Source organism: Strongylocentrotus purpuratus, unplaced genomic scaffold, assembly GCF_000002235.5.
Source record: "Strongylocentrotus purpuratus isolate Spur 01 unplaced genomic scaffold, Spur_5.0 spur5_scaffold_2, whole genome shotgun sequence".
Classification (NCBI taxonomy): domain Eukaryota; kingdom Metazoa; phylum Echinodermata; class Echinoidea; order Camarodonta; family Strongylocentrotidae; genus Strongylocentrotus; species Strongylocentrotus purpuratus.
Window position 1 is genome coordinate 35,302,537 of NW_022145605.1, and position 15,038 is coordinate 35,317,574.

General features: G+C 36.6%; 1 protein-coding gene across 2 annotated transcripts; it reads left to right on the forward strand.

Annotated features, from left to right (window-relative positions):
* The first annotated feature begins 70 nt into the window (after nucleotides 1–70).
* LOC100893545 (sin3 histone deacetylase corepressor complex component SDS3) lies at nucleotides 71–14,737 on the forward strand. Of its 2 annotated transcripts, XM_030992302.1 has the most exons (11): nucleotides 71–316; nucleotides 2,314–2,380; nucleotides 2,889–3,036; nucleotides 4,075–4,134; nucleotides 4,955–5,051; nucleotides 5,815–5,910; nucleotides 6,435–6,496; nucleotides 8,631–8,658; nucleotides 10,265–10,315; nucleotides 11,620–11,945; nucleotides 14,139–14,737. In XM_030992302.1, the coding sequence occupies exons 1-11, from the start codon at nucleotides 193–195 to the stop codon at nucleotides 14,232–14,234; spliced, it is 1,155 nt and encodes a 384-aa protein (XP_030848162.1). In that variant the 5' UTR covers nucleotides 71–192; the 3' UTR covers nucleotides 14,235–14,737. The 2 variants fall into 2 exon arrangements, with proteins under 2 accessions (XP_030848162.1, XP_030848163.1); XM_030992303.1 differs by lacking the exon at nucleotides 10,265–10,315.
* The last annotated feature ends 301 nt before the right edge of the window (nucleotides 14,738–15,038 follow it).

Genomic DNA, 15,038 nt, shown 5'->3' on the forward strand with positions numbered 1-15,038 from the left:
GCATTGGAGTAAAGACTAAGTACTACGTCGTGACCTTCGCTTCTCGCCCAATTAGGCTCTCTTTAAAGCCAAATGAACTCTTGACCTTCCCCTTCACTTGATTGTTGTTTCTCTAGCTGTCTCGCTGATGAACGGTTTCTGACTTAATTAATTCAAATAATTTCTTGATTCATCGACAATTTTCATCCAGACATGAGCATTATGTTAGGGAACAAATCCCTGCCGAACGGCGTCGATCCGGCTCGAGAATATGAGTTCAGCGACAGTGAGGATATTCGAGAAAAGAGGACGACGGCACAACAAGAATCGGACGAAGGTAAATAGCCCGCGTCTACTGCACTGTCCAGCATTGCACATTAGCCAGGCCGGTGGCTTCCCGTGTCTATGTCGCGCTTAACCGATACATGCAACAGCGGCTTCTAGCCTAGGCCTTTCACCGCGCCGCGCCGTTTACGGAGCTGATGAGCTGAGCAGCTGAGCGCGATATATATTAGTTGAGCTAAGCAGAGTTTGTGAATGGTTTGTTAGCCTTATTCCTTAAGGGCTAGGTTATAATATTATGATAATCCAGCCTTAAATTGGCGGCTATACTCATGGCCATGCATGAAGAGTGATGTAAACTAAACAAATCCCAAAATGTGTTCTTATTCACAAGTCATTCCCACACTGCCACAGCCACCACAGCACAGGCCACACCCGACAAACATTAAACATAGCAAAATGCCTTCAGAGTTGGCTATGACTATGAGTATGAGTATGACTGGACTCTCCAAATAATAATTCATCATTTGTGTGAACTGAACGAGACTAAAAGTAAACAAGATATCCTTGTCAGTAGGGGCGCCGCCGCTGGTCCGAGAATGAGGATCGTCCACATAAACAAGGTTATTATTAGGGTGTCTGATCGCGCACTCAGTTTTGTGTGCTAAAATCCATCCCATAGAGATTGCACACATCCCTATGCAGTCCATGTGCATTGCGCGCTCATGCTAAATGGTCAATGATTTTATGAAAAAATTTGAAATTCAAACCTTTATAACAAATGATCCTGAAGGTGAAACTCAATAAATGTGGTGTCATATGAAAGAGCAGGTTTTTCTCCATATTCCCCATAGGGGGCCACCCCCGGAATTCTAAAAATATCTTGCTCAAAACAGCGATTTAAACATCGTTTCCATGGTAACTCGGAGATTTATCAATTTCACGAACTGCCCCCCCGAGGGATAAGTTGGGCCAGCTGTAAAGAATGAATCCATGCACTTATTTTTTCTCTAGTCCCAAGGGATCATTTGTTACAACAGTTTGAAAATACCCTTGCTCCACGCTTTGCATATCGTGCTGTGCATTAGCTGTGCAGCTTTTGAGCAGAAATTATAACTCTGCGTGAACCACTTTTCTGTCCATTCTGACCAAAATGCTATGAATAATGCACAGTTTTTGAGGGGCTGTATCTTTTGATAGAAACATCGGTGAGTCTTGAAATTTGAAAGATATTATTCTGATTACATTTTTTATTCCAATATCCAACAAAAATGGTGAAAAACGATCCCAAATTGAAAATTGAAAAATCGTTCAGACACCCTATTATTATACGCAGACGCAATGTGTCCTAAAATACAAGGATTGTCTGCATTTTTGCTGACGTTTTTATTCTTTGGCGCTCTGTTGGTTTCAGGTTCCCGATCCACGTGCTGGCAATGTGAAAAACGGATTGCGCGTAATAAAATACCCCCATCTCACCGTCTACTTTAATGGGTTGTCCGCGTCTTTCCGAGGATTTATAGCTCATAAGGCCAATGAAACTTGATTGGGAGTTTCCTGTCACATTTTTTTCAGCTCATAATGAGGCAACTGTTTCATTATTCATTATTTGCAAGTTTCTTTTATAACCTTTTTACAAACACTTAGATCTCTAATTCACTTTTGTTGGTTCAACTTGTGTATTTCCAGTTTGTTAACTTAATTAATGCATACATGTATGAACATCTCATTAATACACATTGTTAGTATATCTTGAGTTATTTTCGTTAATACAAACATCGAATATTGTAAAAACTATACCACACATATACATGATGTAAATCCAAATAGAACAGTACTTTAAAGGTACTACATGTATGTCCCATTTGCAGCCAACATCAAATTCTGTAGAACTTTGCAGGCATTATAAATATGTCATGTATGTCCTATTTGTGAAATTTAAACGTTAGCAATGATTAGGTGATTAGTGTACTGTGAGCTACTTTAAATGCACCACCCTTTAAGTAAACTTTAATTAACTTCATGTGAAATATCAATTTGCACTATGTTTAGATACAGAGGATGCCAGTGAAACGGATGCAGCTAAACTTGAAGAGGAATACACAGAGATGAAAGAGATGTAAGTTGAACTTTTTTTGCATCATCTTTGTTCAACAGGGTCCCGTTTCATAATACAACATGTGATCAATAGGAACTGTCACTGATCTATGACAAATCTGCTGAAAGCCAATCAAATATAAGGATTTCAGTAGCTTATAACACTTATTTATTGATAAAAAATTATACCAAACAGGGCACAGATGTGAATGTTATTATTTAATATGCAATCACATTTCTTTGATGATGAAAATTCCATTTCCAGAATTGTAATATTGGCTTCTAGTAGCAAAGACATGAAGAGTAATCTATGAAAGAATAGATACAGGTTATTCAATATTATTTTGTAATATTATTTATAATATTTAATATGATGTTAATATGATGTTATGATATTATAATATCATTGTTATTTTATTATATTATTGTTTTTCATTCAGTGTTGTAGTCATTTTCTTCAAAGAATCAATGATCTTTCTGATAAAATGTTTGTTTTTATTCTATTCTGTATTTGAATTGACCATCAACAGGATTTACAAAGAGAAATTGGCCACGCTGAAGAAGCAGCTTCAGCAGGTGATGGATGGCACACACCCTGAACTCAACCGCAAACTCAAGAAGATGGAGCAACAATTCAAAGAGCGTCTACGCATGGCAGAGATTGCTAAGCAAGTAGAGGTATGCTACAATAGCCTTGACATTGATATGCTAAAGTTCATGGGAATACGTTACTTATCATTGATATGTCAGGGCAAGTCAGGATATTTCTTCTCTTGTAAACCTGTTTACTTTTTGTTTAAAAACTAAAGTATTGATCGAAACTTGCCGTGATTTTTATTTTTAATGAGAAGCCAGGTGATTGTATTTTTGGTTCATTGTCAAAACACAGTGGGGAAGAACAACACACAAAAATTTCCAACAATATCAAAATGCAAGATGTGACTAAAAATATCCTGGTTAAAGAGTTATTGATGGCCGGGCGGTAATTAATTTTCCTGTGCAAATTTCTTTTGGTCATTAAGCACAAAACATGCTGCTGCAGTTTAGCCAACACAAATTCTAATTTTTTTTTTTTTTTTTTTTTTTTTTTTTTTTTTTTTTTTTTTTTTTTTGTATTAAAGATGGTATTGTGTGGCTCAAGGAATAACATTCCAAAGTAGAATGACTTGATTAGATTATAACAGTGTAATTTTCATTTTTTGTAGTAGAAGAATTTGATAATACAATCTAGTAATAACAATAATGCATGTATGTCTAATTATATTCTGCAGCCAGCTACTATACAAATACAGTCAAGCCTGCTTTAGCCTGTCTTCAGAGACCACATTTTTGTTTCCCTTGAAAATGGTTTCTCATTGAAACATGAACTAAAGGAACTTGTCTACAAAAAGCACCTGTCTATAAAGACCACCTTGGGCGGTTGCTATAGACGGGTTTGACTGAACACAGCACTTAGCAGAAGTACCACATTATTATGCTTCCTCAACTTCCTCAAAGCCGAACTGCCATGGAGAGGTGCTCAAGCATTTCCTACCAATGACCTATTTACATGTACCTGTGTACAGAGTGGAAAATGTAGCTTCATGTGTTGCTAAAGGACATTGGTGCACTATGACATTGATGCATGTCAACTAACAGTCAACAGAAAAATAAAAGAGAAATTAAAAGTGAAAAGTGAGTCTTGACATTGATTTATTGTTGCATGATTTGTTTTAGATGGAGCTTGTGGAAAGAGAATATCTGAAAGATCAGAAGAATGCTGGCAAAGACTTTGAGGTAAGTTATTTTTTTAGACAGGAATCTGTGAAGGGGTGTTTTGTCAGTGATACCAGATTTCAGGCAATGTAGTCTTTGTAGCATTCAAATTGGAAAGGTTTCAGTCATGCTTTAGATCTTCAGCCAACTGACATTATTATTTCTTTCCTCCTACTCTTCTTCTTCTACTCTTCTTCTTCTTCTACTCTTCTCCTTCTTCTTCTTCTCCTCCTCCTCCTCCTCCTCTTCCTCTTCCTCTTCCTCTTCCTCTTCCTCTTCCTCTTCCTCTTCCTCTTCCTCTTCCTCTTCCTCTTCTTCTTCTTCTTCTTCTTCTTCTTCTTCTTCTTCTTCTTCTTCTTCTTCTTCTTCTTCTTCTTCTTCTTCTTCTTCTTCTTCTTCTTCTTCTTCTTCTTCTTCTTCTTCTTCTTCTTCTTCTTCTTCTTCTTCTTCTTCTTCTTCTTCTTCTTCTTCTTCTTCTTCTTCTTCTTCTTCTTCTTCTTCTTCTTCTTCTTCTTCTTCTTCTTCTTCTTCTTCTTCCTCTTCTTCCTCTTCTTCCTCTTCTTCTTCCTCTTCCTCTTCTTCCTATTCTTCCTATTCAATTTGAACATGGCAACACCATTCATCATTTTCATCGCAATTTAATTCTCACTTTTTTTTATGCATATCCAATTATTTTCTAACTTACATGTATCTACTCTTTTTTGTTTCTATCAGTGCCTATTCTTATATACCGGTATCTCTCACTTGTCCCAGTCCCATAATTACATGTCATTGCACTCTGTAGTTTGTTTGATCTATCCATCTGTCTACTAATCTCTCTTACCATGTCTCTTTGTTCTAGGTGAAGAAGGTGGATCTCATGGAGACGTTGTTATTAGATCTGGATGATAGAAGGAGGATGATAGAGATTGAACATCAGTCTATGGAGCTGACAGGAGGTATGTCCAAATCTCACCCTTTTACCTGTCCTTCTTACTTTCTGTCTCAGGTATAGATTAAAAACTAGTTGTTCAGGGTTCTTTTCTTTTCACACAATAACTGGACACTTTGGTCACTAGAATCATCACCATGACCCTATTCTCTGGCAGAAATCATTGATTTTATGGTTGTTTCTACCGACAGATTTTAATCTTGACCTTATGGGAATAAACATATGTTCTGGATATACTATGTATTTTCAATTTACTTTCTTTAAATGGACTTGAATAAATTAAATTGAATTGAAGTAAGATTTAGCAACACATTTGCCAATGTTAATGACCACTATAGTTTAACAGCTATTTAAAAAAAAACTATTTGAGTGATCTTTCTAGAAAGTCATGACAATTCTGATTTTACACTAGGCTTGAGGATGCACCATGTGAGAGAGAGGGAGGATTGAGAAGTCCTGACGACGGATAATCAACCTGTTCGAAACGTCGAGCCACTCCCGCCACCCATCATCTCCGAGCGCTATAGTTCTCCTTAGAACTATAAGCTGAGAAAGATAACCAACAGTCTTTTTCAAGACTACACCAACAGTCCTTTTCAGGACTACACAACCTCAAGAAAGATGACCGAGAGTCCTTTTCAGGACTCCTCAATCCTCCCTCTCTCTCCCATGGTGCATCCGCAAGCCTACTGTATATCTACATCACCATGAAAGCCGATACTCACAAGCAGCATCTAATTCTGATTTTTCCTTCTTTTTTTCCAAACCAGATTCAATGGAGATCAAGCCAGTGATCACAAGGAAGCTACGACGGAGACCCAATGACCCTATTCCTCTACCAGAGAAGAGAAGGAAACCAACTCCTGATATCCTTTTGAGACTGCTTTCATCTGATGAGAGAGAGCCAGAAGGGCAATATCTCATATACTTGTACAAAGAGAAAGATGGAGAGAGAGAAAGAGAGAGGGACAGAAGGAGGGAGGGAGAAAGAGAGAGAGAGAGAGAGAGAGAGAGACTTAACATAGCTAATGTTTGTTTACATTCCAAATGATACTGGTAAGGTATTGGTATTTTTTATAGATCTATCATACATTTGAAATAAAAAGGGAAAGTAGGAGGGAGGGAGAGAGAGAGAGAGAGAGAGAGAGACTTAACATAGCTAATATTTGTTTACATTCCAAATGATACTGGTAAGCTATTGGTATTTTTTATAGATCTATCATACATTTGAAATAAAAAGGGAAAGGAGGAGGGAGGGAGAGAGAGAGAGAGAGACTTAACATAGCTAATATTTGTTAACATTCCAAATGATACTGGTAAGCTATTGGTATTTTTTTATAGATCTATCATACATTTGAAATGAATATGTTTCTCCTTAACTGCCATGTACGTTCATTCTGCTATACATTAAATGAGGAGGAGATTGCATCAGATCTGAAGGCCCTCACTAAGGTATGTCCTTTTATAAACATTTCCATATAATTCTATATAATTCCTTTCATATTCATTTATAAACCCTTCCATATAATTTCATATAATTTTATTCATGTTCTTTTGAAGAATTTAATTCCCCCCCCCCCCCAAAAAAAAATAAATAAAAAATAAAAATATATATATATATATTGTATGCTGGGCTTGGCATCAATATATATATAACTGGGACATATGGGTGACCCAAATTTACGTCTAGACTAAATATTTTACAACTGTATGGGGCTCATGCATCCAGACTCTCAAAAGTCAAATTCTGATCCCCTTCAAAAAAATGTTAGTGAACAGCCATGTTGTATGTTATGAAACTTACAGGTTTTTTATGCCTCCGTTATGAAGTAGCCGGAGGCATTATGTTTTCGGGTTGTCCGTCCGTACGTACGTACGTACGTCTGTACGTACGTCTGTACGTACGTACGTCCCGTTCTCGTGATCGCGTTATCTGAAGAACTGGTTGATGGATTCCTGCCAAACTTTAGTCATGTATGTATCTTGTAGAGCCGATGAACTGATTAGATTTTGGGGTTACGAGGTCAAAGGTCAAAGGTCACAGGGCTCATTATGTATGCAAAACGAGCTCGTGATCGCGTTATCTGAAGAACTGGTTGATGGATTCCTGCCAAACTTTGGTCATGTATGTATCTTGTAGAGCCGATGAACTGATTAGATTTTGGGGTCACGAGGTCAAAGGTCAAAGGTCACAGGGCTCATTATGTATGCAAAACGAGCTCGTGATCGCGTTATCTGAAGAACCGATTGATGGATTGCTGCCAAACTTAGGTCATGTATGTTACTTGCAAAGCTGTAAAACTGATTAGATTTTGAGGTCATGAGGTCAAAGGTCAAAGGCCACAGGGCTCATTATGTATGCAAAACGAGCTCGTGATCGCGTTATCTGAAGAACCGATTGATGGATTGCTGCCAAACTTAGGTCATGTATGACTGTATGTTACTTGCAGAGCCGATGAACTGATTAGATGTAGGGGTCACAAGGTCAAAGGTCATGGGCTCATTATGTATGCAAAAATAGCTTGTAATCACAATATTCTGAGAACCTGTTAAAGGCCCACTGCACTACTTGTAGCTACTTGCGCCCTCTATATAACAAACAATGCCTAATCGGTGACCATTGGTCCCCCATGATCCTCTTTTTCTTATGTTAACTGAGAGCTGAGTTGATGAGATAACCACCTGTCCAGAGACCTTGCAGGGCGCTCTAATCCCTCCTGTAAACTATGGCAGATAAGCTTTAATGGATTACAATTGAACTTGAATTCGAAAAATTTCTTCTGTTTTGGTTTGTAAAATTGCTCTATGACGGAGGCATCATTTTCGACTGCGCGCAGTCGAAGTTCCATCTAGTTTTTTATAGTGTCTTTGCTTTTCTTATAACTTCCAATTTACATTTGACTTGAACTCTTAGTAGAATTTAAAAGAAGCACTATAGTTCTCCTGAGAACTATATGCTAAGAAGGATAACAAACGGTCCTTTTCAGGACTACACTCCTCCAAGAAAGATTACAGAGTCAGAGTCCTTTTCAAGACCCCTCAAACCTCTCTCTCTCTCTCACACATGGTGCACCCGCAACCTACTGTATAAGAAAAGAAATGTCACATATTAGGTGTTCAAGACATAAGCTTGCAGATTTTCTAAGCATATACTTTGTTTTTTTGTTTGTTTGTTTAACCTGACTGCTAAGAAAGCATACGTATGCTTGTAAGTATGCAATCAGGGGACAGATGGCTTTAATTCCTCTCCGAGGGACTTGGTAATGAGGATCAATGCCTTACCAAAGGGTACGTGCGCAGCGACTTAGTTTCGAACCCGGCACCTCTCGGTTAAGAGACATTGCTCTACCACTGAGCCAGCGCGCCTCCCCTTAACTTTACCCTATCAATTAGGTATGTTATAAGCGGCAGTATTGTAATTGTATTGTACCGTGCCTTTGTTTTAGAACAGTTTATACAGACTACATTGTTCATATTTTGTTTGGATAGGATCATAGAATGACTGTACTGAATATAAATGAGAGGTATGGAAAAATAATAGATATGGAATTAAACCATTTCTGTGCTGTTTTTCCATTTTAAACAGAACAAGAGTGGGACCACAAAGAAATCAGGTATGTATACAAACCAGTTGCTTGGTGACTTTTATTGTATAAACTGCATGTACATGGTAAAGGGTGTATTTGTATTACATGGCACATCAAACTTATAAATCATTTTCCGAAGCTGTTTGCGTGTCTTTCAATTCAACTAACCACTTGGGGGAATTCAGATGAAGGGATGGGAGACATGATTCAGTAAAAGTCAGTAATTGATATAACTTCTCTGTTTTATAGAGATAATATGATATCTTCGGCAGGAAATTGAAAGAAAAACATCACACAATTTGTGCATTTCCCACTTTCTATTTTCAATTCTATGAGAATTTAAAAAAGAAACATATTATGCACTGGTGGTGTGGCAACATAACAGATATTTAAAAGTGGTGTATCTTGTCTCATCTTATAAGCCTTTCAGAGTGTGCTCTCATTTTCACTGTTTTGCTTATTTATGAAGCTTTCAGCTAGTGAGTGAGTGAGCTGTTATACTCTTCACCCTGTTCACTGCTATTCCTCATTTTTCCGATATTATTATTGATGGGTGTGCATTTGTTGTAATGGGATATAGGGATGGTTGATTAACAACATAAGGTTCAGGTAATTGGACAGGACTGTAAGATTTATAAGCTGTGCAAAGGGAGCTACAATAGGTTAGTTTTACAGAGGAGGTCTAAATGCTACATGGGGAAATTACTTGTTTAAAAATCCCGCTCTTCTGTCCGTTATTAAAGCCTTATTCATAATGCAGTAAACTGCCTCAAATTCACTGCATTTAAATGGAATGACAGAGCTGCCAACCATTACGTTTTTCCCAGAATTATTCCGTTTTTTTCTCCACATTATTTTCTTCATAAAATGTGTTTTTTTTTTTTTTTAATTTACACACCGCACAGCAAATTATTGTGATCAAATCAACATTTTAGGGCAAATTGTTGCCCTAAAAAGTTGATTTGATCACAAATTCAATAGAAAACTAAGGTCAAAACATACTTGAAGAGAAAAATATTCTCAAAAAGCATGAAACGCTGATAATACCAACAAAAAAAAATAAATAAATACCTTCCGTACTTGTAAATAAACTTAAGGTCCTAATATGGATAAGTAAAAACAGCATGAGGAATGGACATTTCTACTTTGGAAGTGTGTCGCGCGTGGTTGTAAGTGTCGTTTTACTGAATTCCTCTTTTTTGCCATCATGGTTCCTTTTTTTGGTCGCACAAGGTTGGCAGCTCTGGAATGATTGAAGTGTAGTGCACATCACGAATGTGTATATTGCCTATCAAGAGACAGAAGAACATTAAGTTTGAACTGTTTGTGATGTGTTCACACTCAATTGTTGTTCAGCAGCCGATATTACAACTCACAGATTTAGTGCGCTACAATTTCCTTCTTACTTCCATTTCCTTTCATTTTCTCATATTTTTCCGCGTATTTGCAAAAGTAGTTTGAGGGCAATTTACTGCATTTTGTTCTGGTCTTTCAGAGAAACTTTAGATATTATATAACTGAGGTATAACAGTTGAGTTGGGTATGACATTTTGATGGGGAAATATTTTTGAGGGAAATGTAAAATAGAAGAAAGAAAAAAAACTAGCCTGGCAAGTGCCCTTTATCTTGGCAGGGTCCATGCGGAAGTCAGCTGAGAAGTCGTCATCCTGGAAACCTAAAGCTTGTAAGTTCTTGGCCCGCCTTCTTATAACCCTTACGTCACCATGGTTACATGTTGTTTGAAGCACAAAAGGAATGTTTTCATACCCTCATTGATGAGTTTGGCCTCGCATGTAGAGACTTAGATGAATAGCCAGTGAAGATATTTCTGATGAAATAGTAAACTTGTGAGAGGGGTGTAGTTTCAAAGACATTTGAATTGCAGCTGATGCATACCTGACACTATTACAAAGTATAATAGTGAATAAATAATACAAAAGTATTATACGAAATGCATGGCTGTTTCCAAAGAGGGAGAATCAAGATTTGAGCAATGTATGCAATGACTGTTAGAAAATCTGTGGCATTAAAAGCTTAATCAGTATTTTGTATAACTTTAAATGTGGGAATAATGTTCTGAAAGTTAGTGACAATTTTGAAGTTTTCCATCATAATTGTTGAGAGAGACGTTTCCCTCCATAGATTTGTTTTGAGCCTAGAATCATAAACTCAGATATCCCTGCATTGAGCTTTAGATTAGTTTTCTACTAGGTTAGAAGCTATCATATTTTACCCTTTTTTTAATTCTTATCTTTGGTGATGTGCTCTTATTCCTATAACTGTATAACATTGTTTGTTTATTCACTGTAACCCATTCATTTGAATTTCAGCTGATTTTATACCCTCTCAATATGGTATACATACGATTGATTAATACTAATTGACAATTGTTCTACTAACCCAATGTCTGTAAATTCTCACACTGCATGAATGATTGAATAAGCTCTTTCTTTGCAAATGGGTGATGCTGTTTTCTTTATTACATTTTTCCACACACTACACTACCTATTACAATTTATATGTTATTGGAGGAAAGCTAATTTTGTCAGTTTGGCATATCATTTTCTCTACTTTTCAAGTTCAAAGATTAATATTGTACAAAAGGATACTGGAACATGTACTCTGGTAGAAATTATGCAGCAGGTACTATGCAGAGACACCTTTTTTTTCTGTTCACGCCTCAATTCTAAATCAGTCCACTTTACCCCAACAATGGAATTTACACCTGACAAATTTTTCAATAACATTGCTTATATTTGCGTATGTATACACATGATTATTACGTTCATTATTTGTGCCCTGTTTGTGATGAAACCATGCAGTATATTACTATTGTTTACCATATTGCATTTATATCCTGTTGATTTCATTATCATGTGCATGAATTCTATTCAATCCTTGTTCAACAGCATTAAATTATGAGTTTTTTGTTGTATTATTTTTACAAGTCTATCCCAATTGAATTTACCTGTGTTTACTTCTGTTTAGCTTGGAAACCAAAGACCGGTATGAAATCCCACTCCAACCACAGCAATCATAACCATAACAGCAGCAGCGGTGCCACCAGCAACGCTGCCGGTAGCACCAACACCGGCAGCACTACCACTGGTGCCACTGGCAGCACCAACACCACCACTACCTCCAGTGGCAGCCACTCCACAGGAAGCAGTAGCAACCACAAGTACAACGTCAGGATCGAGGATGGGAAACTGTTCTACGAGAAGCGCTGGTTCCATCGAGGCCAGAATGTCTATGTGGAGTCGAAGGACATGGGCAAAGTCAGCGCAATTGTAACCTCCATTGGGCAGATTGAGGTAAAGTGGCTTTTTTTTTCCTTCATTGTTTTACATGCAATGAATGATAAACCTGTGTTTAAAAGTCAGCCGTTAGATACGTGACCTTTGACCTTTCTGACAAGGTGCAGTGACGTGGAACGCTATGGTAGAGGGTCTAAAGGGATGTATGTGAGACCAGTATCTCAGACCATCTCTTATAAGTGGAAAACATATGTGGTTTGACTTGGATGATTCATGTGAAAGGGTAACCCATGATAACTGATTTTTTCTTTTTTTTTCTCCTTCAGTTCTTGGGGAAAAATCTCAAGAAATCATGCAAATAACTGCATTAGAAGTAGACTTATTGTCCTATTAGCAGAATATTCTTATGATCCTTCATATACAATGGAATATATTGCTTGTTTCAAAACAAATTACTAAATTTTTTAAAGAGTATTTCAGATTTGTATTGAGGCTTGTTAATCTTCTTTGCTTATTTCTGTAGCCCTCCTGCATCTAATGTATGTTAATTATGCATTCAATATATTTGTTTAATTTTTTATGCCTCCGCCACCGAAGGTGGTGCCGGAGGCATCATGTTTTCGGGTTGTCCGTCTGTACGTCCGTCCCGTTTGACCATTATCACAATATCTCAAGAACCATTTAAGATTTAAACTTAAGACTCCGGAATAGTATTTATCACCATAGGAAGACGATCTGATTAGATTTTGGAGTACGTAGGTCAAAGGTCACAGGTCACAGAGGTCAACTTATGAAATTCCTTGTATTGAGTTTGTTAGCGCGATATCTCAAGAACCATTTGAGATTTAAACTTCAAACTTAAGGATAGTATGTATCACCATAGGAAGACGATCTGATTAGATTTTGGAGCACGTATGTCAAAGGTCAAGGGTCACAGAGGTCAACTTATGAAATTCCATACATTTAGATTGTTATCATGATATCTCAAGAACCACTGGAGATTTAAACTTCAAACTTAGTGATAGTGTGTATCACTATAGGAAAACAATCTGATTACATTTTGGAGCACGTAGGTCAAAGGTCAAGGGTCATAGAGGTCAACTTCTGAAATTCCATACATTGAGATTGTTATCATGATATCTCAAGAACCATTGGAGATGTAAAAACTTCAAACTTAAGGATAGTATGTATCACCATAGGAAGACGATCTGATTAGATTTTGGAGCACGTAGGTCAAAGGTCAAGGGTCACAGAGGTCAACTTATGAAATTCCATACATTGAGATTGTTATCATGATATCTCAAGAACCATTGGAGATGTAAAAACTTCAAACTTAAGGATAGTATGTATCACCATAGGAAGACGATCTGATTAGATTTTGGAGCACGTAGGTCAAAGGTCAAGGGTCACAGAGGTCAACTTATGAAATTCCATACATTGAGATTGTTATCATAATATCTCAAGAACCACTGGAGATTTAAACTTCAAACTTAATGATAGTGTGTATCACCATAGGAAGACAATCTGATTAGATTTTGGAGCACGTAGGTCAAAGGTCAAGGGTCACAGAGGTCAACTTATGAAATTCCATACATTGAGATCGTTATCGCGATATCTCAAGAACCACTGGAGAATTTTCACTTCAAACTTAATAATAGTATGTATCACCATATCATAATATCTCAAGAACCACTGGAGATTTAAACTTCAAACTTAATGATAGTGTGTATCACCATAAGAAGACAATCTGATTAAATTTTGGAGCATGTAGGTCAAAGGTCAAGGGTCACAGAGGTCAACTTATGAAATTCCATACATTGAGATTGTTATCATGATATCTCAAGAACCACTGGAGATTTAAATTCCAAACTTGTTTAAATTGCTCTATGGCGGAGGCATCATTTTCGACTGCGCGCAGTCAAAATTCCATCTAGTTTTATTATCTGTTTAAAATTATATACACTTAAAATATTGTATCAAACCATATTATGTCCATGAAAATGTATGATGAAAAAAAGATGCAGAAACCAATAAATCAAATCAAATCAAATCAATAAAATCTGAGTCTAAATAATTATAATTATAAATCCTATTACATGTATACTAAAATTTGATTGGCGGTCCAATTAGAACATTCTTACGATTCTTGATATATAATTGAATATAATAATTACTTCAGAGCAAAGAAGTGATTTTGTACATTATTTAAGATTCATATTAAAATACAATCTCCTTTTAATTTCTCAACAGATCTGGGTAAAGAAGACTCTTGACAACCAGAAGATGAGGATTTACGTCACACAGATGCAGAAAGGCAAATACAAGATCAGGAAACGATCTACATAGCCCAATCACTGTATACAAATCATTTTAATAGGCGTGTTTATGATGTACTATATTGTAAATATTAATGTGGTCTGTTTTGAAGGGCCTGTTCTTACTGCCTCAGCAATAGATACTGAAAACAAAATATGGTCCACCTAGTCTTGGGAGCCTGAACGGTGCTAGAGTCTGGATGTTACAGAACAAAACCTTGAAGTTTCTGGAAAACATTTTTAGAATAAAAAGAGAAAGGCAATTGAATGTGTTCTTGCAGTGTTCTGACCAAATTTTAAATTTAAATTGAATGGAATTAATACAACTGATAGCTCTTCCAACATGCATCATTGAAAAGCCGTATCAGGAAGACTTTTATACTAGTTTATGCTTAGGGTTATTTATTTATTTTGGTTTTAGAATTATTGAAAGAGGCAGTGAGAACAGCTACATGTGTTCAACATAGTGACTGTATGGTAAGCCGATTACCAATCATGGTTAAAATAAATTGAAATTCTTTCATATGAGGTTTACTTTTATGTATTTTCGACTACCGGTAATTATTTTTTCAATTGAAATCTAGGTGTGGTATTCTGAAGATATTTTTAGTTTCGATAAATGTGGAGAGATTTCAATTATACATTTAAACTCTGTTTTGTTGGGATTTGCACAATTGTCTTCTTGAGCAATTTGTGTAACCAGCCACCTATGCAGTAACTTACTGATGGCTTTTCATTATTAAATATAGTGTAACAATTGAAATGTTTAATTCTATATATTATGAAATACTTCCAGAATACCACTCTTTCCCCCCCCCCCCCCCTCTCTTTCTCT